Source organism: Lolium perenne, chromosome 7 (assembly GCF_019359855.2).
Source record: "Lolium perenne isolate Kyuss_39 chromosome 7, Kyuss_2.0, whole genome shotgun sequence".
NCBI classification, from domain to species: domain Eukaryota; kingdom Viridiplantae; phylum Streptophyta; class Magnoliopsida; order Poales; family Poaceae; genus Lolium; species Lolium perenne.
Genome location: NC_067250.2, coordinates 302,622,699 through 302,649,413, shown reverse-complemented (window position 1 = coordinate 302,649,413; position 26,715 = coordinate 302,622,699). Strand labels below are relative to the sequence as shown.

General features: G+C 46.9%; 1 protein-coding gene across 1 annotated transcript; it reads left to right on the top strand.

The window, feature by feature from the left end:
• The first annotated feature begins 1,595 nt into the window (after positions 1–1,595).
• Positions 1,596–2,042, top strand: LOC139834004 (mitochondrial import inner membrane translocase subunit TIM17-1-like). Its single transcript, XM_071824383.1, has one exon. The coding sequence runs from the start codon at positions 1,596–1,598 to the stop codon at positions 2,040–2,042; it is 447 nt and encodes a 148-aa protein (XP_071680484.1).
• The last annotated feature ends 24,673 nt before the right edge of the window (positions 2,043–26,715 follow it).

The following is a 26,715-nucleotide window of genomic DNA, read 5'->3' as shown; positions in this document are numbered from 1 at the left end:
TTGCTACGATATATCCGGCGAGGTATCCGGTGAGGTATCCGGTGAGGTCTATGGCAAGATATGTGTGTTTATGGAAACAAAAGTGGAACTTCAGCTGAAACTAGATTTTGCTACAAACGAAATCTTTTTTTGCTACTTTGATACATTACGGTGGCAAAAGAGGTTTATTAGGCTGTTTAAGGGGAACGCCCAGCACTTCCCATTCCAAACTGGTCCTTGATTCGGATTTGTTTACCTAAAATTGTCCTTGTAAAAACTAGAGTTTTCGTACTAGTCGTGATCCGATACTTATACGCCTGGTATATTCAACAAAAAGGAGTTGTGTTTGTGAAACAATCGGACTAGGTAGCGATTGTACAGCTAGCTAGCCTTATATTTAACTCATGATCGGTCTCTTCCCTGCTGACAAATCTGCAACCCAACCAAAGCCAAGCCAAGGAGACCGGCCGAACCGATCGAGAAGACGACGATGGAAACGTCGAGACCGCGAAAGCCGTTGGTGGAGCAATTCCGCTTGGACCTGGCCGACGGCTTCCTCATGGGCGGCGTGCTCGGCTCCGCCATCCACCTCATCAATGGCGGCATCCAGGCCGTGTACGAGAACGTGCCCCGCTTCAGCTGCTATACGGCGGTTCTTTTGGGCGTCTACGAGGCCATCCATTACGCCATGGTCTCCGCGCGCGGGAAGGAGAAGCCGGTGCTCAACTGTGCCGTCGCGATGGCCGTCGCGAACGGTATAGCCGCCTTGCCCAACGGGATCCTCCACGCCTGCAACTCCGCTCTCATTGGTGGCGCCACCCAAAAAGACAAACCCTCGCCGGAACAATCCATCGCCAGACAAACAAAAAACCCATCAGAAAATAAATCCACGGTGGAAAACAATCCCTCGCCGGACAAACAAACCGGCCGGCGAGACCCAGATCTCCCCACTAGATCCAGTTGGAATACTAACCTTACAGCGCCGAAATCGACTGGACCTTGCTAGTGAACTGAGGGCAGGAGAAATCTAGGTCGCGCACTAGCCACGAGGAATCGGAGCGTCGACTCCGCCGTCGCCGTCGCCCTCTCCGTCAGGGCTGAATGGGACGAGAACAGGGGGAGAGGATAACGGGCGGAAGGAGGGGAACACCAAATCGATTCGAAATAATTCGAAAACGACGGGCCGAAAAGGGAAAGTCGATCGGTTACCAAAAATAGAAATAAGCGTGACACGCGTGACGCGGCGAAAAGGGAATTGCCTTCGCGCTGCCGCGCGAGCGCTCCGCGCCGACAAGAATCGCTCGCTCGAGCGATCGATTGCCAAGGAGGGGATTCGGTTTATTAGGCTTTTTAAGGGAACGCCCAGCAGTTCCCATTTCAAACTGGTCCTTGATTCGGATTTGTTTACCTAAAATTGTCCCTGTAAAAACTAGAGTACGCCTCGTATATATATTCAACAAAAAGAAGTTTTGTTTGTGAAACAATCGGACAAGGTAGCGATTGTACAGCTAGCTAGCCTTATATTTAACTCATGATCGGCCTCTTCCCTGCATACAAATCTGCAACCCAACCAAAGCCCAAAGGAGAGACCGGCCGATTCGATCGAGTAGACGACGATGGAAACGTCGAGAGCGCGAAAGCCGTTGGTGGAGCAATTCCGGCTGGACGTGGCCGACGGGTTCCTGATGGGCGGCGTGCTCGGCTCCGCCATCCACCTCGTCAATGGCGGCATCCAGGCCGTGTACGAGAACGTGCCCCGCTTCAGCTGCTATACGGCGGTTGTTTTCGGCGTCTACGAGGCCATCCATTACGCCATGGTCTCCGCGCGCGGGAAGGAGAAGCCGGTGCTCAACTGTGCCGTCGCGATGGCCGTCGCGAACGGTATAGCCGCCTTGCCCAACGGGATCCTCCACGCCTGCAACTCCGCTCTCATTGGTGGCGCCATGGGTGGAGTTCTCACAGCCGTCCATAGTCTAGTCGAAAATCGACTCCGGAATCGCTCCCAGCAGGCGGGTGATCCCGCTCTTCCCGTGTCAACTGCTTGCCCAACACCACCTGTATAGTTTTGGGTACTAGTGAGAAGATGCCTATTGTTTTTGCAAAAAAGATTATTTCATGCATTTTTTTATTATCAATATAATCATTTTTTTTTTGATTTGTAAGTAATATATATCAGCTGTGTGATAACAAAATAAAGCTTAAAAGAAACAAGAAAAATCTTCAAGCTCTTCAAACTATTTTTACTTCTAAGAATCCTTTAGTTTTAGGAAGTCAACCATAGAAAAAATAATATATATGTCAAAGCAATGATTTTTAATATCAACGAGGATTCTCCTATAATTTTGCGCTATAATGCCAAGGCTATGTGGATGATGTAACCGATAAAAGTAATGAACCAACATCAACCATAGCGGAAATACTTTTGTACACCCACGCATGGGTGTGGGTGTTTCCGTTACCATTCATTTATTACTCAAGATTCGTGCTCACCATGGTATATTGAAAGATTCATTTCTCTCTCCTCCTTTTATGTGAATCTCAAAGCACAATGGACGATAACGGAAACACCCACACCAAAAGTAACCCACGCATGGGTGTGGGTGTTTCCGTCATCGTTCATTTATTACCAACACTATTATTTTAAAAAGAACCGAACATCTACATATCGAAATATAATATTTTAACACCACAATTAACATCGAGATGGAGTCCTCGTCGTTGAATAAAGAGCCAAAGATATTTTAAAAGAACCGAACATCTACATATCGAAATATAATATTTTAACACCACAATTAACATCGAGATGGAGTCCTCGTCGTCGAATAAAGAGCCAAAGATCTAGATGGTGTCATGTACGATGCCCAAAATACGATGGATACCAAAATCCTAACTTAATATATTCAAAACATTGCTTTCTGTTAAAACACTATAATTATAGGATGGGTTTTCCACCCCTCCCGGCGTCAGTGAGACCAGCTGTATGGTGGGGGTGGAGACTATGGCTAGGTTTTGTTCCGAAGACGTACGAGACGGACACAGCGCAAAAACAACTTAATTCAATGCCAATCTTAAATTTTGCGATTCCACATTTATGAAGCTAGTTGTTTCGCAAAGTTTTTGTTAACTGGCTTTGCCTCTCTTGTGAAAAATGTAACAAAAAGAATTGCACGTATCTGAAATAATATTTGCATGGCAGTGATGTGGCAATGTATGTACATGATGGGTGAAATTTGGACAAGCCTTGGTTTCTTAGAAGAAGATGTTTTGTGTTCATATCGTAGTAAAACAAGTAAAACGTACTACATCCGTTTCATCAAAGTTGTATGAGATTTATCAAAATTTATACGTATTTAGACGTACACTATGTAGTACGTATGTAGGTACATTCAGATTTAGATAAATCTCAGACACATTCGATGGAACGGAGAGAGTAGTAAGAATAAATAGTAAAAAAAAAAATCCTTGTTCGGCTAGCGCACTAGCGGCACTCAATTAATGAGTGTCAAAGTGGAATCGCAAAACCCGAGCGGTGACGACGGCGGTGTCATCTCCCACCGCCGGCGACGCGTGCTTCAGCGGTGGTTTTTGGCCGCGAGGTCCCGCAGCGAGCGCGACACGATGATGCCTCCTCGCGGTGGCACGGCTGCTAGCTCCAAGCCCGTTTCTACCCATCTGAGCCTGGACGAGCTTGCGAGGTTGGGTTTGTGGCAGCAGGCAAGGGCGGTGGTGGCTAGTGGCGTCGGTTGCTAGGCACCGTGGTGGTGCCAGCGGCCAGCCAGGCAGCGGTGGGCTGCATTGCCATCGTCCTCCCCCGTTTCCAGTGTTGGTTGGGAGGTTGTCGGCTCGACCAGCTCAGCTGATGGCCATGGCTCGCCTCTCGTCAGTGCTGAGGCCAAGGCGGCTCCTTTCTGCGCGTGCCCGATGGCGTTGGGGTTGACAACATGGTCGGGAGAAATCCTTGCGTGATGCTAACGACGGTGACACCCGAGGCTCCGTCGCCTCATTGGAGGCCTCTTCATGGCACTATCCGTGCTTCCCCTTCTCGACCATAGGGAAACCCTTGATCCAGTCATCGAATCGGGAAGCGGCGTGATGCGTGTAGTTGACACGTCCGTTGGGAACCCCAAGAGGAAGGTGTGATGCGCACAGCGGCAAGTTTCCCTCAGTAAGAAACCAAGGTTTAATCGAACCAGTAGGAGTCAAGAAGCACGTTGAAGGTTGATGGCGGCGGGATGTAGTGCGGCGCAACACCAGAGATTCCGGCGCCAACGTGGAACCTGCACAACACAACCAAAGTACTTTGCCCCAACGAAACAGTGAGGTTGTCAATCTCACCGGCTTGCTGTAACAAAGAATTAACCGTATTGTGTGGAAGATGATTGTTTGCAGAAAACAGTAAAATAAGTATTGCAGTAGATTGTATGCGATGTAAAGAATAGGACCGGGGTCCACAGTTCACTAGAGGTGTCTCTCCCATAAGATAAACAGCATGTTGGGTGAACAAATTACAGTTGGGCAATTGACAAATAGAGAGGACATGACCATGCACATACATATTATGATGAGTACTGTGAGATTTAATTGGGCATTACGACAAAGTACATAGACCGCTATCCAGCATGCATCTATGCCTAAAAAGTCCACCTTCAGGTTATCATCCGAACCCCCTCCAGTATTAAGTTGCTAACAACAGACAATTGCATTAAGTATTGCGCGTAATGTAATCAGTGACTACATCCTCGAACATAGCACCAATGTTTTATCCCTAGTGGCAACAGCACATCCATAACCTTAGAGGTTCTTGTCACTCCTCCAGAGTCAAGGAGACATGAACCCACTATCGAGCATAAATACTCCCTCTTGGAGTTACTAGCATCAACTTGGCCAGAGCATCTACTAATAACGGAGAGCATGCAAGATCATAAACAACACATAGACATGAATTGATAATCAACATAACATAGTATTCTCTATTCATCGGATCCCAACAAACGCAACATATAGAATTACAGATAGATGATCTTGATCATGTTCGGCAGCTCAAAAGACCCGACAATTAAGCACAATGGGGAGAAGACAACCATCTAGCTACTGCTATGGACCCATAGTCCAGGGGTGAACTACTCACTCATCACTCCGGAGGCGACCATGGCGGTGAAGAGTCCTCCGGGAGATGAATCCCCTCTCCGGCAGGGTGCCGGAGGAGATCTCCAGAATCCCCCGAGATGGGATTGGCGGCGGCGGCGTCTCAGTAAGGTTTTCCGTATCGTGGCTCTCGGTACTGGGGGTTTCGCGATGGAGGCTATTTGTAGGCGGAAGGGCAGGTAAAGAGGCGGCACGAGGGGCCCACACCATAGGTCGGCGCGGCCAGGGCCTGGGCCGCGCCGCCCTAGGGTGTGGCCACCTCGTGGCCCCACTTCGTCTCCTCTTCGGTCTTCTGGAAGCTTCGTGGAAAAATAGGACCCTGGGCGTTGATTTCATTCAATTCAGAGAATATTTCGTTACTAGGATTTCTGAAACCAAAAACAGCAGAAAACAGCAACTGGCTCTTCGGCATCTTGTTAATAGGTTAGTTCCAGAAAATGCACGAATATGACATAAAGTGTGCATAAAACATGTAGATATCATCAATAATGTGGCATGGAACATAAGAAATTATCGATACGTCGGAGACGTATCAGCATCCCCAAGCTTAGTTCTGCTCGTCCCGAGCAGGTAAAACGATAACAAAGATAATTTCTGGAGTGACATGCCATCATAACCTTGATCATACTATTTGTAAACATATGTAATGAATGCAGCGATCAAAACAATGGAAATGACATGAGTAAACAAGTGAATCATAAAGCAAAGACTTTTCATGAATAGTACTTCAAGACAAGCATCAATAAGTCTTGCATAAGAGTTAACTCATAAAGCAATAAATCAAAGTAAAGGTATTGAAGCAACACAAAGGAAGATTAAGTTTCAGCGGTTGCTTTCAACTTATAACATGTATATCTCATGGATAATTGTCAACATAGAGTAATATAATAAGTGCAATATGCAAGTATGTAGGAATCAATGCACAGTTCACACAAGTGTTTGCTTCTTGAGGTGGAGAGAAATAGGTGAACTGACTCAACATAAAAGTAAAAAGAATGGTCCTTCAAAGAGGAAAGCATCGATTGCTATATTTGTGCTAGAGCTTTTATTTTGAAAACATGAAATAATTTTGTCAACGGTAGTAATAAAGCATATGAGTTATGTAAATTATATCTTACAAGTTGCAAGCCTCATGCATAGTATACTAATAGTGCCCGCACCTTGTCCTAATTAGCTTGGACTACCGGATCATCGCAATACACATGTTTTAACCAAGTGTCACAATGGGGTACCTCCATGCCGCCTGTACAAAGGTCTAAGGAGAAAGCTCGCATTTTGGATTTCTCGCTTTTGATTATTCTCAACTTAGACATCCATACCGGGACAACATGGACAACAGATAATGGACTCCTCTTTAATGCTTAAGCATGTGGCAACAATTATTATTCTCATATGAGATTGAGGATATATGTCCAAAACTGAAACTTCCACCATGAATCATGGCTTTAGTTAGCGGCCCAATGTTCTTCTCTAACAATATGTATGCTCCAACCATTAAGGTGGTAGATCTCTCTTACTTCAGACAAGACGGACATGCATAGCAACTCACATGATATTCAACAAAGAATAGTTGATGGCGTCCCCAGAAACATGGTTATCGCACAACAAGCAACTTAATAAGAGATAAAGTGCATAAGTACATATTCAATACCACAATACTTTTTAAGCTATTTGTCCCATGAGCCATATATTGTAAAGGCGAATGATGGAATTTTAAAGGTAGCACTCAAGCAATTTACTTTGGAATGGCGGAGAAATACCATGTAGTAGGTAGGTATGGTGGACACAAATGGCATAGTGGTTGGCTCAAGGATTTTGGATGCATGAGAAGTATTCCCTCTCGATACAAGGTTTAGGCTAGCAAGGTTATTTGAAACAAACACAAGGATGAACGGTGCAGCAAAACTCACATAAAAGACATATTGTAAACATTATAAGACTCTACACCGTCTTCCTTGTTGTTCAAACTTAATACTAGAAATTATCTAGACTTTAGAGAGACCAAATATGCAAACCAAATTTTAGCATGCTCTATGTATTTCTTCATTAATGGGTGCAAAGTATATGATGCACGAGCTTAAACATGAGCACAACAATTGCCAAGTATCAAATTATTCAAGACATTTTAGAATTACTACATGTAGCATTTTCCAATTCCAACCATATAACAATTTAACGAAGAAGAAACTTCGCCATGAATACTATGAGTAAAGCCTAAGGACATATTTGTCCATATGCAACAGCGGAGCGTGTCTCTCTCCCATACAGTGAATGCTAGGATCCATTTTATTCAAACAAAACAAAAAACAAAAATAAACCGACGCTCCAAGCAAAGCACATAACACTACTAGGAAAAAGCTATTCAGTGGCGCACCACTATCCCCCATCAGTGGCGCACTGCTGGTGCGCCACTACTATCACGCCACTGCTAAGTTTTAGTAGTGGCGCACTACTGGTGCGCCACAACTACCCTAAGTAATAGTGGCGCACTGCGCCGTGCGCCATTGATAGGTACACTGGTGCGCCACTACTACTCCAAAGGGGTGCACCACTGTTGTTCAGCAGCAGTGCGCCACTACTGTCTGCTGTCGGTGCGCCACTGCTGCCTCCTTGGGTGCGCCACTGCTACGGCGAGCTGGTGCGCCATTGCTGCTTGTTTAGGTGCGCCACTGTGGCATCTCAGACGTGCGCCACTGCTGGCAGCTTTGGTGCGCCACTACTAGTAGTTCATTTTCATTTTTTGTATTTCTGGCATGTATTTGTACAGGTTGTATAGCACAGTATAACAACACAGATACAGAATATATAACACATATATACAACAAAGACAAGATACCAATACATAGTCCTTCACATTAGCCTCCATGATTCACAAGATTTCAAATATTAGACAAGTGTTACGGTGTTACAAGTCAAATGAGCTAGTGGTTACACAAGGTCGATCATCTAAACTAGCATCACATAGAAGAGAGCTAGAGTCACTACTAGCACCGTCCCGATGAAAGTGGTCTTCATCCGGTTCCTCCTCCGCTCCGTCCTCTCTCCCGCCAGATAGCGTGCGTATCTGTCTTCGGCCTCCGCTCTAGTGGTGTACCCTTTGTAGCTGTTACCGCTAAAACGGTGAACCTGTCTCCGACACTCCTCCCAGTCGTTGTAGACTCTGGGAACCTTGCCCTTGTACATGACATACCACGTCATATCTGCACATATATGAACAAGCCAAAGAAACTAAGAAGTGCAAACTCAAATAAGAGACAAGTAGCTAGTATGAACTAAATGGAATGCCTCATACATTGTTGGTCCAAACAAATATTAACATTTAGGGAAGGCATTAGTGAGGCCAGGTAGGATGCACAAGAGATTGATACTTGTGTCATCGCACCAGGCTCACTAGCGCCTCCCCCAAGTGTAGTGACCACAAAATTTAATCATCGGCCAATGCAATTAAGAAGTGCAAACTCAAATAAGAGACAAGTAGCTAGTATGAACTAAATGGAATGCCTCATACATTGTTGGTCCAAACAAATATGAACATCCCGGGATGGCGTAAGTGAGGCCAGGTAGGATGCGCAAGAGATTGATACTTGTGCCATCGCACCAGGCTCACTTGCGTCACCCCGGGGTCCTCTGTTGACCGAACATTCTAATCATCAGCACTAAAATGGAAGAAAGGGCTATGCAATTAAGAAGTGCCAACTCAAATAAGAGACAAGTAGCTATTATGAACTAAATGGAATGCCTCATATTTTGTTGGTCGGAACAAATATGAACATTTAGAGAAGGCGTCAGTGAAACCAAGTAGGATGCACAAGAGATTGATATTTGTGTCATCGCACCAGGTTCACTGGCCCCTCCTCCAAGTTTATAGGTGACCAAACATTCTAATCATCGGCATTCTGAAAAACCAAAGCAAATGGAATGACGATGGCCTCATACATTGTTGGTCGAAACAAATATGAACATCCCGGGATGGCGTCAGTGAGGCCAGGTAGGATGCACAAGAGATTGATATTTGTGCCATCACACCAGGCTCACCAAGGCGTCACCCCGGAGTGTACTGATTGACCAAACATTCTAATCATCGGCATTTTGAGATACCAAAGCAAATGGAATGACAAGGGCCTCATACATTGTTGGTCCAAACAAATATGAACATCCCGGGATGGTGTCAGCGAGGCAAGGTAGGATGCACAAGAGATTGATATTTGGACATAACATCATCATACCTAACATCGTAGCTTCATACAATTTAATATAGAATTCAAACAACACGAAGCAACGAAGATAGAGTTGACAACACTCTAAGTTCTAACTATCGGTGTCCGAGCCGGATTCGCCGGTGTGGGGGTAGTGCACACGGCAGGCGGTGTCGTCGAACACCTTGACGATCATCTCGCCGTCCCCCTCGTACAGGAAGGTGAGCTGGCAGCCGGGCTCGAGGTGGAGGTCACGGGCGAACTTGTCCCACCCCGTGTGCAGGTACATCTTGCCCTGCCCGTCGAACAGGACCTCCACGGACCAGCGGCAGAAGTTGCAGCTAGCCTCCCGTAGCTGCAAGTGCGCCGGCTCGACGCCATCGACGAACTCGGCGAACTTGTCCGGTAGCCTCTTGATGCCGAGTGGGTCGTCGTCGATGCGGAGGAGGAACTCGAAGCAGCGTTCCTCATGCGAAGACGAGGAGGATGCAGGTGACGGTGACCGTGGGGCCCTTGCTGCTCCACCGCGGCGGCCCCTTCCCCGGCCCGGGGGCGCCAGACCGCGGCCTCGACCGCCTCGCCGGCCACCGGGACCGGCCATCCTACATGTTTACATTTTTGAACCATATTACGATCCATTCCACTAACAAAATTGGGCATGACCTATGCTAATTTATGTACATATGAGTGCCCCATTTTCGCCGAAACGGAAATGAATCAACATTTCGGCCATAATGGGCAACTCTGTCGATCCCTGCACAAGAATATGTCACCATATACACCAGCTGAGCACCATGGCACATGTACAATTGTTCCTCATATACACCAGCTGAGCACCATGGCACATGCACAAGAATATGATACCATATACACCAGCAGCATCAACGACAAGAAGAAGCGGCAAAGCGGCAAAGAATAAAGCTAGTAGCAAGAAAGACTAGCGACATGCATCAACAAAGAAGCAGCAAGCTAGCAGCAGCTAGTAGCAGCAGCTAGCAAAGATGCATCAACAGCTAGCAGCAGCAACTAGCTAGCAGCATGCATCAACAACAAGCGGCAGCTAATCTAGCAGCAAGCTCACCGTGCGTCGCGTGGAGTCGCCGAGAGGTGAGCTGTTGCTCCGGGTCGAGGAAGATCAGGTCAGGTGCTCAAGTTCCAGGAAGTAGCAGCAACATACACACCTAGCAGCATTAAAATCAGCATTAAAAAGGAATCAAATAAATGGAAACTTTACATAGGAAAATGACACTACAGACTATGGCCAGAATCAGATAGCATCAAGCAATGTTCAGTATGCTAATTTTCCCTTTTTTCACACAATGTTCAGTATGCTAACGTTCAGCAAGCAACTCTCTCTCACTCTCTACATACCAAACAGAGAAGCTTTCTTTGTTCACACTTGTTACAATGCCAATTTTGAAGGTTTGCCAATGGGCTCTATAACAAAATGAATGATTTTACAATGCATTTGTTCTAAAAATAGAGGATATGTAACCTAACAGCAGCAACCTATCTAGCAGCAGCAACCTATCTAGCAGCAGCAACAACACCAAGCAGCAGCAACCTATCTAGCAGCAGCAACAACACCAAGTAACAGCGGCAACCTATCTAACATTAACAATATTTGAATGGACTTTTATTGCTTAAAGTGTACTTTACATGTAACAATGCTCTTAATAGCATGCAATTGTGAGTTACTAAGCAGCAGGCTTGCAGTTCAAGGTGTTTAAATTTCACTTGTGAGTTACTAAGCAGCAGCAGCAATTGTGAGTTACTAAACAATATGATCCAGTATCCTAGGACGTGTTTTAATCTTCAGTTAAGAATTTAATCAATTGGATAGGGAGGGACCAGAGGCAAAAATTCTTAGATGGGCAAGCAATATGGTTGCAATGTATTGGGCCCAACTTGCATACATCACCATGATTGAAAAACATTTCGGAGAATACTTAGAACACTATTTCTGGAAAGTTAAATGGCGGTGCACCATTTAATTCCTGAAAGTTAATCCGGCTGAAAGTTTTAGTCAAATTTGTGCTCTTCTAATGTTCCTTATGGTAGTGTCTTACATTTGCCTATGTTCTCACATGAATAGTTGCTATGATCAGGTTCGTCCCAAAGTCCCTCTTTATCTCATGTGCATGTTCTCTATAACTAGTCTGGATGATGCAATACTATTTATTGTGTTAGGTGACTGGAACATTAAATTGGTTTACAGAATGTTTTGGTTTCTGTATACTTGAACTTATATAGCCTAACTTGTACTTACTAAAACCATCAAAATGAACACTGTTAGCATCAGCAGTTAGAACTAAATTCCACTAAGCCTACAGTCAAAATGAACACTATTAGCATCAAAATGAACACCTACTGCTGATGCTAACACTGTTAACAGTGTTTTGCTATTTGTTTTTACATTTCATTCAACACCTACAGTCCTAATCCTAACTCCATCATTCCACTAAGCCTAACTTTTCTAGGGTTAGGGTTGGGTCATGGCAGGGAGGGGCGGCCACGGGGAAGGGGTGAAGGAGGGAAGGGGAGGACGGGAAAGAGGGAGGCCCCGAAAAAGAAGACGGCGGGCGGAGGGAGACGCAGGGAAGAGGGAGGAGGTACCTGTCGCCGCCGGGAGGGGAGCCTCTCCGTCGCCCGATGACTGCGGTCGGGAGGGGTGGGATCTGGTCGGGCCGGGGTGGCGAGGAGAGGAGGGCGTCGCCAGGGTGGTGAGGGCGTCGCTCGTGTCGCCGGGGAGGTGGCGTCGGAGAGGAGGCCGCCGTCGTCGGAGAGGATCGATTGGGGAATGGGGAATGGGGATGGGGAGAAGAAGAGATGGTCGGGATGGCTAAGTCCCCGACCCCCCCTAAGCAATGGCGCACTGCTAGGGGTGCGCCACAGTGATGCTTAGCAATGGCGCACCACTACGGGTGCGCCACTACGACTTTAGGATAGGGTCAAAAAGAATTTGGCTCGTACTGTTGACAAGATCCGCACCGTACCGCAGTGGCTAGCTATCTGTCCCCTGTTTGGTTAACCCTGGCCGGCCAGGTTCGAACCCTGGCGGCCCCAATTTTTTTCCCTTTTTTTAAATTGATTTAATACTATAATAAATAGCATAATACACCAACATAAAAGGCATAAATAATTATAATTATGTAGAATATCCAAAAATATAAATTATATATCTATTTTGATCGGTACAATGTGTAGATTAACAATATGACATCCATTATTCATACAAGAAAATGATACATAATTGATCTCAAAAAAAAAAGATACATAATTATCTTTTCACAATCTTCTTGCCCTTCTTTCTCGCGGTTGAATAATTTAGCCCCGGAACTCCTAGACTTCTTCTCTTGAATGGACGGCCTTTAGGTAGGGTGGTCCTGCTTCTTCTTGTTGTGTATGGTTCTTCATCATCGTCGTCGTCATCTTCCATCTTCGGATCGCCGTACTGGTCAAAGTCTAGCTCGTTGGCGGCACCATCCATTCCGATGATGCTCCTTTTGCCTCTCCTCACGACAACACGGCTGGGCTTTTGCGGGTCGGTAATGAAGAAGCATTGGTCCACTTGGGAAGCTAGTACCCATGGCTCATATTTCGCGGTGACCTTTGCGCCCGCTGTCTTGGATTTTGCTTCGGGTATAACCATGGTGGTGAAATGCCGGTCTTCTTTTATGACGTTCTTGGCCCACCTGACACGGAATATCGGCACATTCTCTCCGGCGTAGCTCAGCTCCCAGATCTCCTCGATCTTTCCGTAGTATCTCTGCTTGACGTCACCGGTGTAGGACTCCATCGTTACCCCGGAGTTCTGATAATCGCTCTTCATGTCCTTTTCCTCGGTGTAGAATGTGTAGCCGTTGATATCGTACGCCTGAAATGTCATCAGGTTGTGTTCGGCGCCCTGTGACAAGGCGAATATGAGTTTTTCTTCCGCAGAAGAATCCTCGTCTATAGGGTACGTCAGCATCTTGTCCTTGAACCACCGCGTGAAGGTTGAGTTGTGCTCTTTGATTATATCTCCGTCTGTCCTCTGTTGGCCCTGATCACTGTACGTCTTTGCGATGAAGGTTTTGTGCTCTACCACCCAAGGATCGACCACGTCTATGTGTTGTAGCGCGACTAGGTTTGCTCTTTCAAAGTCGGCGATTCGACCCTTGAAGTCGACATGCATTTCGCGGCTACCGTCGCAGTGACCCCATCCAGCGAGCTTCCCGAGATGCCTGTTTACGGGCAGGCCAACGGGGTTCTCGATTTCTAGATAACTCGTGCAGAAGGAGATGCACTCTTCGGTCAGAAAGCCCTTGGCTATGCTTCCGTCTGGACGTGCCCTGTTGCGAACGTACCCTTTGATGACACCATTCATCCTTTCGAACGGCATCATGCCGTGCGGGAACATCGGCCCGGTTGGATGATATCCTCCACGATATGTACCAGCAGATGCACCATAACGTCGAAGAAAGCGGGCGGGAAGTACATCTCAAGCTCGCACAGTATCACCACGATCTCTTCCTGTAGCCTTCTAAGTTGCCTCACGCCAACAGACTTCCGAGAGATGACGTCGAAAAAGTTGCATAGGCCAAAAAGCGTTTCACGGACGTGCGCGTCCATGATCCCACGGATTGCAACTGGAAGTATCTGCATCATCAGCACGTGACAGTCGTGAGACTTCATCCCGCTGAACCTCTGCTTTGCTTTGTCTAGGTACCTGCTTATCTTCCCCGCGTAACCGTAGGGAAGTTTTACTCCTAGGAGACAGTCGAAAAACTGCTCGATCTCCTTCTGACTTAGAGTGAAGCACGCAGGGGGGCAGTAATATTCAATCTTTTTGGCATTTTTGCCCTTGCGATGACTTTGCGTGTCCTCCGCCTCATCATCGTCATCGTCATCATCATCATCATCATTAGGGCGTCCCGCGTGAAGCTCCTCCCTGATCCCAATTGATTGCAAGACGTCCCGTGCTTTCGGCCCATCTGTGGTCTTCTACGGCATGTTGAGGAGGGTACCAAGCAGACTCTCGCACACGTTCTTCGTGATGTGCATGACATCAAGGCTGTGAGGCACACGGAGGATCTTCCAGTACGGCAAGTCCCAGAAAACAGACCTCGTCTTCCATACCTTAAGCAGCGGCTCTGGCGCCTTTCGCTTCTTTCCCGGCGGTGGGCACTCTTTCCAATTTTTTAATAGCTCGTCTATTTGCTCGCCGCTTCTCGTACGTGGCCGTCTTCGGGGTTCGTCTTGACCATCGAACAGATCCTTGCGTTTCCTCCATGCGTCGTCCTCGCGAAGCCACCTTCGATGTCCCATGAACACCGTTTTCGAGGACCCGGGATCTCTATCTAGCTGGCGGTACGTTGTGTCGTCCATGCACCTGACGCATGCATTGAATCCGTGGACCACCTGCCCCGCGACATATCCGTAACCGAGAAAGTCGTGCACCGTCGTGAGCAGTGCGGCTCTCATAGGGAAATATTCTTCCGCGGCGGCGTCCCATGTATTGGCAGGCGTGTCCCATAGCGTGGCTAGCTCCTCTTTCAGAAGCCCCATATACAGATTGATGTCGTTCCCTGGTTGTTTCGGCCCTTCAATTAGCATACTCATTTGAATGTACTTCCTCTTCATGCACAACCAGGGGGGAGGTTGTACATCCACACAAACACGGGCCAGGTGCTATGCGTGCTGCTCTGGCTGCCAAACGGATTGACTCCATCGGTGCTCGCGCCCAGCCTTATGTTCCTAGGATCGTCCCCAAATTCTGGGTACTCGAGGTTCAACACATTCCACTGGCTAGCATCCGAAGGGTGTCTCAACATCCTGTCCTTTTTCTTTTTGTCTGGATCATCTGCGTCATCTTCTACCTTCCTCATCTCCGCGTGCCAGCGCATTAGCTTTGCTTGCTTAGGATCCGCGAAATACCGCTGCAGACGAGGAGTGATCGGAAAGTACCACACCACCTTCCGAGGAGCTTTCTTCCCCTTCTTGTACCGACTGACGCCGCACACCGGACATATGGTACACGCCGCGTGCTCGTTCCGATAAATGATGCAATCGTTCAAGCACACATGATTTTCTTGGCCTCCTCGATACTAGTCGGACACGTGTTACCTTTGGGAAGACGTTCCTGCCAGAATGACATGTTGTCGTTGAAGGATGTGTCGGTCATTTTGTGCTTTACCTTCATCTCCAGTGCCATGAGCGTTACTTTCAGGCGGGTATCCTCCGGCCTGCATCCTTCATACAATGGAGTAACCGCGTCTACCTCCAGTTGATCCATCTTGGCTTTCTCTCGGGCGGCAGCTCTTGCGTTACTCGTCTGCTTGAGAAGCAGCTCTTGAAGATAAGGGTCCTGCACCCAGTCCATCGACGATGGTCCATCGTCTTCATCTTCATGATCGTCATGATGACCTCCATCTTGATCTTCCTCATCATCAGGTCCAGGATCTCCTACATTGTGATCATGATCATCTCCGGGATCTTCTACATCCTGATCATGCCCGAGATCTTCTACATCCTGATCACCTCCTTCCTTATTTCTTGTTGAAATCCCATGGACAAATTCATAATCATCTTCGTCGCCTTCCCACCGATAGCCATCCATGAAACCACGCATGAGAAGGTGGTCCCGCACCATATCGGCTTTAGGGTCCATAAGGCTCGTCAGCTTGCATCTTCGACACGGACATCTTATCTCCTTTTGGTTATTTCTAATCATCTCGGCTGTCGCAGCTTTCAAAAACCTAGCCACAACACCTTCGCTCATCATGCGGACCATGGTCGCCTGCGGGTATAGAGAAAATGGATATCTTAGCATACCAAAAGAAAATTTTGGCATGACCTTCCCTAAAAATAGGACATATGTATATGCGAGTATGCCCACTATTCGCCGAAACGGAAATGAATCAACGTTTCGGCAAAATATTGGCAACTCCATCGCATTTCAAATCCCTGCAAACAAACACATGCAACACATGTGTGGATCGGAGGCTTTGCATATACAACACATGTGGAGGCTTCGCATACAACACACATGCACGTGATCGACAAGCTTTTCGCGCATGCGCACAACACATGAGCTTCGCATAACATATGTGCACACACACGTGTGTGTGCAAGACGATCGGAACCGGTCACACACAAAGCATAAAACCAACAAAGTTACCGATACGGCGAGACTTAGAGTGTTGGATGAGGTAAAAAGTTGAGATTGAGTAGGGTATTGAGCTAAGAAAGCTTCACCATTACTTACCTATGAAGAAAATTAAGTTTACCAACTTAATTTTGGTGAATGAAGAGGTGAAAATGAGGTGGGAAGGAGGGGCAACACGACCAGATCCAGATTTGGTGGGAGGTGGTGGTGCAAGAGTGTTTGGGGAAAGTGGGTGGCACATGTGAGTGGAGAGGGTGAAAAGCAGGAAATGGTCCCAGGTTAGCAGTGGCGCACCACATAGCCGTGCGCCACTGCTAGGGTGACATAGCAATGGCGCACTGGTAAGTGGTGCGCCACTGCTACGCCTCTCATCTCTAAAGGGGTTCTGGCCACCCCCTAGCAGTGGCGCACCCAACGACATGCGCCATAGGTAACCAATGTAGTAGTGGCGCACCACAGCAGTGCGCCATTGCTAAGACTATCATCTCTAAACGGGCTCTGGACACCTCCTAGCAGTGGCGCACCTCTACAACGTGCGCCATAGGTAAGGAATGTAGCAGTGGCGCACCCCGGAGACGTGCGCCACTACTAGGTTGGGGGAGGACCTGGCCTCCTGTCACCACTTACTTATGGCGCACCAGAATCAAGGTGCGCCACTACTACTTTTGTAATAGTGGCCCACCGTTTTGTGGTGCGCCACTGCTAAGTAGTAGTGGCGCACGGCAGTCATGGTGCGCCACTGATGGCAGTCTTACGGCTAGGCCTTTTCCTAGTAGTGTAAGATGTGACGGAATAAAAATATAGTTTCAGGGGAGGAACCTGATAATGTTGTCGATGAAGAAGGGGATGCCTTGGGCATCCCCAAGCTTAGACGCTTGAGTCTCTTAGAATATGCAGGGGTGAACCACCGGGGCATCCCCAAGCTTAGAGCTTTCACTCTCCTTGATCATATTGCATCATACTCCTCTCTTGATCCTTGAAAACTTCCTCCACACCAAACTCGAAACAACTCATTAGAGGGTTAGTGGACAATAACAATTAACATGTTCAGAGGTGACACAATCATTCTTAACACTTCTGGACATTGCATAAAGCTACTGGACATTAATGGATCAAAGAAATTCATCCAACATAGCAAAAGAGGCATTGCGAAATAAAAGGCAGAATCTGTCAAAACAGAACAGTCCGTAAAGATGGATTTTATTGAGGCACCAGACTTGCTCAAATGAAAATGCCCAAATTGAATGAAAGTTGCGTACATATCTGAGGATCACTCACGTAAATTGGCTTAATTTTCTGAGTTACCTACAGAGAATTTTGCCCAGATTCGTGACAGCAAAGAAATCTGTTTCTGCGCAGTAATCCAAATCTAGTATGAACTTTTCTATCAACGACTTTACTTGGCACAATAAAACACTAAACTAAGATAAGGAGAGGTTGCTACAGTAGTAAAAAAATTTCAAGACACAAAATAAAGACCAAGTACTGTAGTAAAAAACATGGGCTGTCTCCCATAAGCGCTTTTCTTTAACGCCTTTCAGCTAGGCGCAGAAAGTGTATATCAAGTATTATCAAGAGATGGAGCATCGTCATCGTGAGCTCCCCCATCCGTAGTGGTACTAAGGGCTTTGTCAATTTTAGGCCTATAATAATACTTCTTTGGTTTAGGCACTTTAGAGACATACATAAACTTTTGCTCCTTACCCACATAAGCTTTCTCCTTATATTTAAGAGAAGAAAATGTTGAACCCAAGGTTCCCATAGCTTTTTCAAGTTCGTCAATCCTATTGGTTTGATCATCATGGACAACACAAGTTCCTAGGACACTAATTCTTTCATCAATTCCTCCTAAGGATTTATCAAGTTCATCAGTTTTATCAAGTAACATTTCCAATTTAGTTTCAATACTTGGAAAAAATTTCTCTATGGTTTCCAATTTTTTCATAACATCTTCAAGAGAGATTTCAGTTTTAACTTCATCAACAGGGGGTATTCCAAATAGACTCTCAATGATACAGCTAGCTTCTAATGCAGGAGTACTTAGGAAGTTACCTCCCGCGAGACAATCAAGAACATACCTATTCCAGCTAGAGATACCAACATAAAAATTCCTGAGTAAAATAGTGGTGGAGTGTTTCTTAGTGCACCTATTATGGGCATTACTAATTCTATACCAAGCATCTCTTAAACATTCTCCCCCTTGTTGCTTAAACGAACGAACTTCAACTTCGGGATTACTCATTTTAGCAATAGTAAATAAAGCAAACTGGATAAAGTAAATGCAAGTAACTAATTTTTTTGTGTTTTTGATATAGCAAACAAGATAGCAAATAAAGTAAAACTAGCAACTAATTTTTTTGTATTTTGATTTAGTGCAGCAAACAAAATAGTAAATAAAACTAAGCAAGACAAAAACAAAGTAAAAAGATTGGGAAGTGGAGACTCCCCTTGCAGCGTGTCTTGATCTCCCCGGCAACGGCGCCAGAAATTTGCTTGATGCGTGTAGTTAACACGTCCGTTGGGAACCCCAAGAGGAAGGTGCGATGCGCACAGCGGCAAGTTTCCCTCAGTAAGAAACCAAGGTTTAATCGAACCAGTAGGAGTCAAGAAGCACGTTGAAGGTTGATGGCGGCGGGATGTAGTGCGGCGCAACACCAGAGATTCCGGCGCCAACGTGGAACCTGCACAACACAACCAAAGTACTTTTCCCCAACGAAACAGTGAGGTTGTCAATCTCACCGGCTTGCTGTAACAAAGAATTAACCGTATTGTGTGGAAGATGATTATTTGCAGAAAACAGTAAAACAAGTATTGCAGTAGATTGTATGCGATGTAAAGAATAGGACCGGGGTCCACAGTTCACTAGAGGTGTCTCTCCCATAAGATAAACAGCATGTTGGGTGAACAAATTACAGTTGGGCAATTGACAAATAGAGAGGACATGACCATGCACATACATATTATGATGAGTACTGTGAGATTTAATTGGGCATTACGACAAAGTACATAGACCGCTATCCAGCATGCATCTATGCCTAAAAAGTCCACCTTCAGGTTATCATCCGAACCCCCTCCAGTATTAAGTTGCTAACAACAGACAATTGCATTAAGTATTGCGCGTAATGTAATCAGTGACTACATCCTCGAACATAGCACCAATGTTTTATCCCTAGTGGCAACAGCACATCCATAACCTTAGAGGTTCTTGTCACTCCTCCAGATTCACGGAGACATGAACCCACTATCGAGCATAAATACTCCCTCTTGGAGTTACTAGCATCAACTTGGCCAGAGCATCTACTAATAACGGAGAGCATGCAAGATCATAAACAACACATAGACATGAATTGATAATCAACATAACATAGTATTCTCTATTCATCGGATCCCAACAAACGCAACATATAGAATTACAGATAGATGATCTTGATCATGTTCGGCAGCTCACAAGACCCGACAATTAAGCACAATGGGGAGAAGACAACCATCTAGCTACTGCTATGGACCCATAGTCCAGGGGTGAACTACTCACTCATCACTCCGGAGGCGACCATGGCGGTGAAGAGTCCTCCGGGAGATGAATCCCCTCTCCGGCAGGGTGCCGGAGGAGATCTCCAGAATCCCCCGAGATGGGATTGGCGGCGGCGGCGTCTCAGTAAGGTTTTCCGTATCGTGGCTCTCGGTCCTGGGGGTTTCGCGACGGAGGCTATTTGTAGGCGGAAGGGCAGGTAAAGAGGCGGCACGAGGGGCCCACACCATAGGTCGGCGCGGCCAGGGCCTGGGCCGCGCCGCCCTAGGGTGTGGCCACCTCGTGGCCCCACTTCGTCTCCTCTTCGGTCTTCTGGAAGATTCGTGGCAAAATAGGACCCTGGGCGTTGATTTCGTCCAATTCCGAGAATATTTCGTTACTAGGATTTCTGAAACCAAAAACAGCAGAAAACAGCAACTGGCTCTTCGGCATCTTGTTAATAGGTTAGTTCCAGAAAATGCACGAATATGACATAAAGTGTGCATAAAACATGTAGATATCATCAATAATGTGGCATGGAACACAAGAAATTATCGATACGTCGGAGACGTATCACGGCGTCATTCGTTTCCCTCCTTGGAGGCGTCATCTTGGTTGTTCGTGGAGTCCTTGGTGCACCTGCTGGAGTCGTTGTTGGCCGCCGCCTAGAGCGCGGGCTTCCATGGCTTAGTGCATCACATCCTTGCCATTGTTGGCGGGTGACGGTGCAAGGCGTATCCTTGCCGATTAGCTGTAGTGGGTAGTGTTGTTAATTGTCTGACGTTGTGTTTGTACCGTGGTGCCCTTTAGACATTGTACCGGCCATCTTAGAGTCTTCTTCTATGAGAGTGATACAACTTTGAGGGTGTATTCTGGAAAAAGAAAATGAAATGGGCTTGCCATGAATTGTTGTCCACTCGATCGTCTATACCACAATCTCACGGTGCTCATCGGGGTAAGTACAGGTCCAAGTTGCCGGAGATGGAGCTGTTCGTCGGGGTCATAAACGGGCACTTTCCATAATACGAGGACCCTCCTAGCACGTCAAGATGTACACCTCGTATTCTTGTACAGTAGAAGAAAAAACAAGTTTTGCTTGTGAAACAATCGAACATACGGATGCTATTTAACTCATGATCGATCTCCTCCCTGCCAAACCTGAATACTATGATGGACACGCCGCGGCCGCGAAAACCGCTGGTGGCTACGATCGGGGAGCAAGTGGCGACCGGCTTCCTCGTGGGCGGCGTGCTCGGCTCCGCCTATCACTTGGCCAAGGGCGGCTTCCAGGCCGTCTGCAAGAACGTACCCCGCGGGAGCTGCTCTACCGCCGTCTTTTTCGGTGTGCACGCGGCCATCGATTACGCCGTGGTCTCCGCGCGCCGGAAGGAGGAGCCGGTGCTGGACGGCGCCGTCGCGATGGGTGGCGCCTCTGGAATCACCAGCTTGCACAAGGGGCTCAGTTACGCCGGCCAGTCCGCTCTCGTCGGAGCTGCCTTCGGTGGGGCTGTCATGGGCGGCCTCAGCCTCCTTGAAGATTGGACCCCGGATCTCTCGCCGCCAGCGCAACAGGCGGATGATCCCGGTCATCCCGCTCCGGCTTTTCGCCCAACATTACCTGTCGAGGTTCCGTGGACGCCGCCCGTTGGGGAAGAGATCCGTAACTAGCTAGCGTGTATTTTCCTGCTCTGTTTCTGAACGAAGACATTGCTTTGTTGATGTTAGGTCTTTTTTCTATGTTTTTTTAGAGCTAACCACGTATCTATCTATCTGTTATCTATATCTATACCTACTAATAAAGGAAGTAAGGTTTCTCCCCAAATTTTTCGTCCGTTTTTTAAGTGCCCTTACTTTTCAATCGGAATTACAGGGAGTGCCACCGCCTAAGTGAAAAATGGTTTAGTGTTTTTTTCCTGGCGGCCCGAACGCTGGCGAGCTGAGCTATCGTTGGCATCATTTGACGTGGGCCGGCCAAATGGCCCAATTAAGGATTGATCGAGGTGATTCACGAGCACGGAAAGCAGAATTGATTCCTTTCCGTCTCTCTTGCTGGCTTTGTACATCTCTCGATCTGCTCACGCTAGGTAATGGCTAGCTTGGCGTGGGCTTTGTTTCATCATGTGTGCTGGCCCGTGTATAGAATACAACAGTCTCTGCCTTTACGGACGCCTATACAACCGAAGGAACGTCACCTCGATCGCTATCGCAATATCGCATAGATAGTCCCACATCGCTTCCATGTAAAAAATACCACCGATTTATATGCGTCATTTTTCTGGGTTGTAACAAGCCATAACAAGGAGCAGCATCATTGTACGGTTTAAGGCTGGTGTCACGAGGAAGAAAAGCGAATTGAAGAAGCAATTACAGAAAATCGTGCGCTGGTGGGGGCAGTATAAGGAAGGAAAGGGGTAGGCTTGCAAACTAAAAGAAAGTGAATTAAAGGAGTAATTGCTGACAAATTGTGAGGGAGCTCAAGCTACCGACGGAAAGAGGGGGAATCTAGCGTGCTCGCGGTCGATTTGGGGCCAAGGCTAGCTGCATCGCCCAGGAAATCATGTACGTATGGAGCTGAAGTACCTGCATCGCCACTAACACTGATCAAACAATACCTATACCTGCAGCTCAATCGGTCTTAAAAATAATAAGCTAGGCGCAATATTCCTCAGCCGACATGTTAGCACACGCATATTTGATGTGGAGCCCATTAACACTACTACATCCGTTTCATAGCTTAAGTCATTTTTTTTTTCTCCAACATCAAACCAAGTAAAGTTTGACTAAATTTTTAGAAAAAAACTAGCAACAAATATGATATTTATAGATATCATATGAAAATATATTTCATTATCTGTCTCATGATTTTTCTTGCATGTTAATGAATGCTGGTAAAAAGTTTGTCAAGCATGACATAGTTTAACTTTAATAATATAAGCCTTAAGCTTTCGAACAGAAGTAGTAGAGAAAATAGGTAGATGGAGCAAAATCTTGTGTTATGTGTTGTGTGCCTAAATTCGAATAATTTTATATGTATCTAAACACGCATCTAAATTTAAAATAAATTGGTGACAACATTTTCAGAACGGGTGGAGTATTTAAAATCCGCTGCAACACGCGGGCATTTGTGCTAGTCTATACCTAATAATAAAGCAAAAAGGGGTTCCGTCGTCCGTTTTTTATTGCCCCTAAAGTTTCGTCCAAATTACAACACCTGCCACCGGCAAGTCTTGCCGAAGCGTTATCTTCTGAAAAAACTAAAAAAAAAACGGAACCTTTCTTCCCCACACTGTACGTTCTCCTCACGCCCCCAATCTGCCGTCGGGCTGGGTGGTGCTCCCGGCCATGGCGCGCATGGCGGCCAGCGTTCCGCTTACTGCGACGAAAGGTGTGGCAGAAGCATCTCCCGGTTCGCGGCTGTCTGCCAGTACCGCATCAACGCCCGGCAGGCTCCACGCCGATGAGAGAGCAGCGGGACCTTCCCTCTCCACCCCTCCGTCGAGAGGACCGAGATGTATAGGACGTGCAAAAGTATCAGAGCTAGCAGATGAGAAAGGCATGACCCTTGTCGCTGGATCCATTGACAAAAGGATGGCGGCTGGTTGCTGACAGGGAGGAAACGTTAACCCATACGGGGGGATTTCTCTTACGTTTTCGTCAGTGGAGTGGAAGGTATTCCTGAAGTATTTCTTGGATCTCTTTCATATTTGAGATCCATTTTGTAGATGCAAACACAGATTCCCCCCTATGAGTCTTGTGTGGAATCTATTCATCGATGAGAGCTTGCAAGGTTGATGTGTACTGAGATCTGTTTTAAGAGCCAGCGCTAATCGCAGGTTCCTTGTGTCCGTGTCCTAGAATCAGCCGAGATCCATCGCACGAGATTACGTTCATCAGTAAAATCACTGGAAAAGCACAAACATGTAAGTAGATAACCACAAGCTACTCCGCTCCATTCATCTTTTTTCGTGATTTTTTTTAAAGAAGCATGTTCTAATTCTGCAGGGATAATCAGTAATCAATACCATGGTCAGTTCACCACAGTACCGCTACGTACTATGAAAGCATTGGTTGATTCCACAAAAGCACTCCGTCCTAGCTACGTGCTAGGTAGCGCGCCAAATAGATTACATTGGCCATCAGCTATAGGCTGATGTAATGTTTGATCTCAATGGTGAGATAGTTTCATATCAAAATGGAAAGAGACTTTCAGAACAAGTATTTATTTATGTGTATGGAGTGACTCCCGTGTTGCCTCCTCTGGCGGCCAGGGAGAGCCCAAACCCTAGCCATCGTCGGGCGGCGCGACCTCGTCTCTCCCACCGCCGCTGCCGCTGGCTGGGTCCACCGTGCACTAGTAGGAAAAGCCTCATCAGTGGCGCACGAAAATTCGATTCTGTGGCGCATGGAGGGTGCGCCACAGAAACCTCGCCACAAAAATAAGCTTTCTGTGGCGCATCTGGCCGTGCGCCACAGAATTAAGGTTTTTGTGGCGCACTCGGGCCGGTGCGCCACAGAAATAAGTAGTTCTGTGGCGCATGTGATATAGCTGCGCCACAGAAATAGGTGCGCCACAGAATTATTTTTTGGTGCGCCACAGAACTATCTACAGGTATACTCGATTTTGTGCTCCCTGGTGTATTATACAGGTTTTATACTGGTTTTATACACAGTATACAGGTTATATACTGATATAATATAGACAGATATAATATGGACATATATAATCATCACATCATCATCACATTACTTAGAGCCCGATCGAGTTATACATATAGCTCCATACAACTCATAATCCATGCAAATTAAGAAAGTTCTCATCATCTCTAGATACAAACGAAGTGACACCGGCCGCCGCCTACACTAGGATGAAATAGAGTACCGCCGCGACGATGGTGAGCAAGAGCGAGAGCACAAGGAAGGCCTTCATCTTGCTCTTGTTCGCTTGGTGCACCCTCCACTTGGCAACCGCCTCGTGTCTAGTCGGGTACCCTTTGTAGCAGTTGCCGCTGAACTTGTGCACTGCTTTCTTGCACTCCTCCCACTCCTCGTACACTCCGGAACCCGCCTCGAACACGACGTAGTACGTCATCTCTATGGACACAAGGCATATTAGTATATAACGCAATGGAAAGAGTTAGAGGGTTCACATGCATACATATTCACAAGAATTAAAGCAAGGAAATAATAATAAACCTAAAAGAAATATAGCATCGGTATCACATAAGTAATATGGTTCAACGATAACGACTACAATAGAAATTGAAGTCCAACAACGCATTTACCACCGTTTCGAGCAAATTAAGCAAGTTTAGTTTACAACACGGTACAAATTGTCTATCGATTCAAAGTAATGCTAGCTAGGCACACCGGCCTCGGTCAACGAGACGTCTTCTTGAGCGGCTCCGGGAACGGCTTGTACAAGTCCTTCGTCGTCCACGTCCTTCCATCACCCTGCCTATGTAGGCGTTCTTCGATATCCCTCTTAGGCAACGCTCTGGCTGCGTGTAAGAGCCCCGATCCGTTGGATACATCTTGTAAGATAATTTCCGAGAGCTTTACTTGGATGCGATGGAAGTCTTCTCTAAGATCATCATCACTGATTTCCCCCGACATTTTAATGGGTTCTCGCTTACTAGGTGGCAGAGACATCATCTCTGCATCCTCGACAAACCCTTTAAGGTGATGGAAGACATAGAAGGCCTCCTTAATGCTGCCAGCTGGCTGCTTGATACAAGGGAAGTTGATCACGTGCTTGAACCCGATCTTTTTAGTGTCCGGCCTGATATATTGCCCATTCTTGTCGAAGGTGCCTCCACTTTTGGAGTAGCCAAGGATAGCCTCATCGAGAACACCCCTTATTCTCGTGTAGTCTTTCTTCGTCGTCGTACTCGACGAGTCGAAATACTGGGCTAGTGACCACTTTGGATCTAGGATGATGAGTGTGCAGTATTTGTCCCTGCTCAACACATGCAATTGAAATGGAATGTTGGAAATGATCGGCAATGGAAGAAATATATAAGAAAGCATAAGTTACGACGGCCGTGAGCGGATGTGTACTTACTCGGGAAAGACAGGCAGAAGAATGGTGTTGCTCTCTTTGTGCATGAGCATGAAGTTCTGGAGGTACCGCACCGCCTTGGTCCGTGTCCTTGAGCCGTCCTGGAGCTGGCTATCGCGCATGTAGTAGGGATCCGCTACCGCGATGTGGCGGGTCTCTCTCGGTGGATCTTCATCTGAAGATTGATCGCGTATAGGCGCACCAAGTTATAGTCTAGCCGTTTCGAGTGAAATAGATTGAAGACGTCCTCGAACGCTATGAAGAAGATATCCGCGGGGTCTTCATTGACGAAGCTCTGGTCGGACGGCACCTTGACCGAGAACACCGGGTAATTTGGATCCTTTTCTTTAAGAAGGACGCTCTCTTGATAATGAATAGAGTGCTGCAAAGGGAGCATTTGTCCACTTGCGAGGTGTTCCATGTCCGGAGGCAGTATAGGTTTACCAGCCTCATGACACCGGGGCAAGCCATCCGGGGTAGGTGGTACCATGTCGTCGGCCCGGATCCTCTTAGGAGCAGGCTGGCTCGAAGATGCGCCCTTCTTGGGTCCTCTCTTCCTTCCCTTCTTCACCTGACCCACCGGGGTGCTTGTGGTGCCGATGGTGGTGCTTCGGGTGCTGGTGGTGCTTCCGAGGTTGCTGGGGTTGATTTGGGTGGCTCCCCGATGATCGTCTTACGC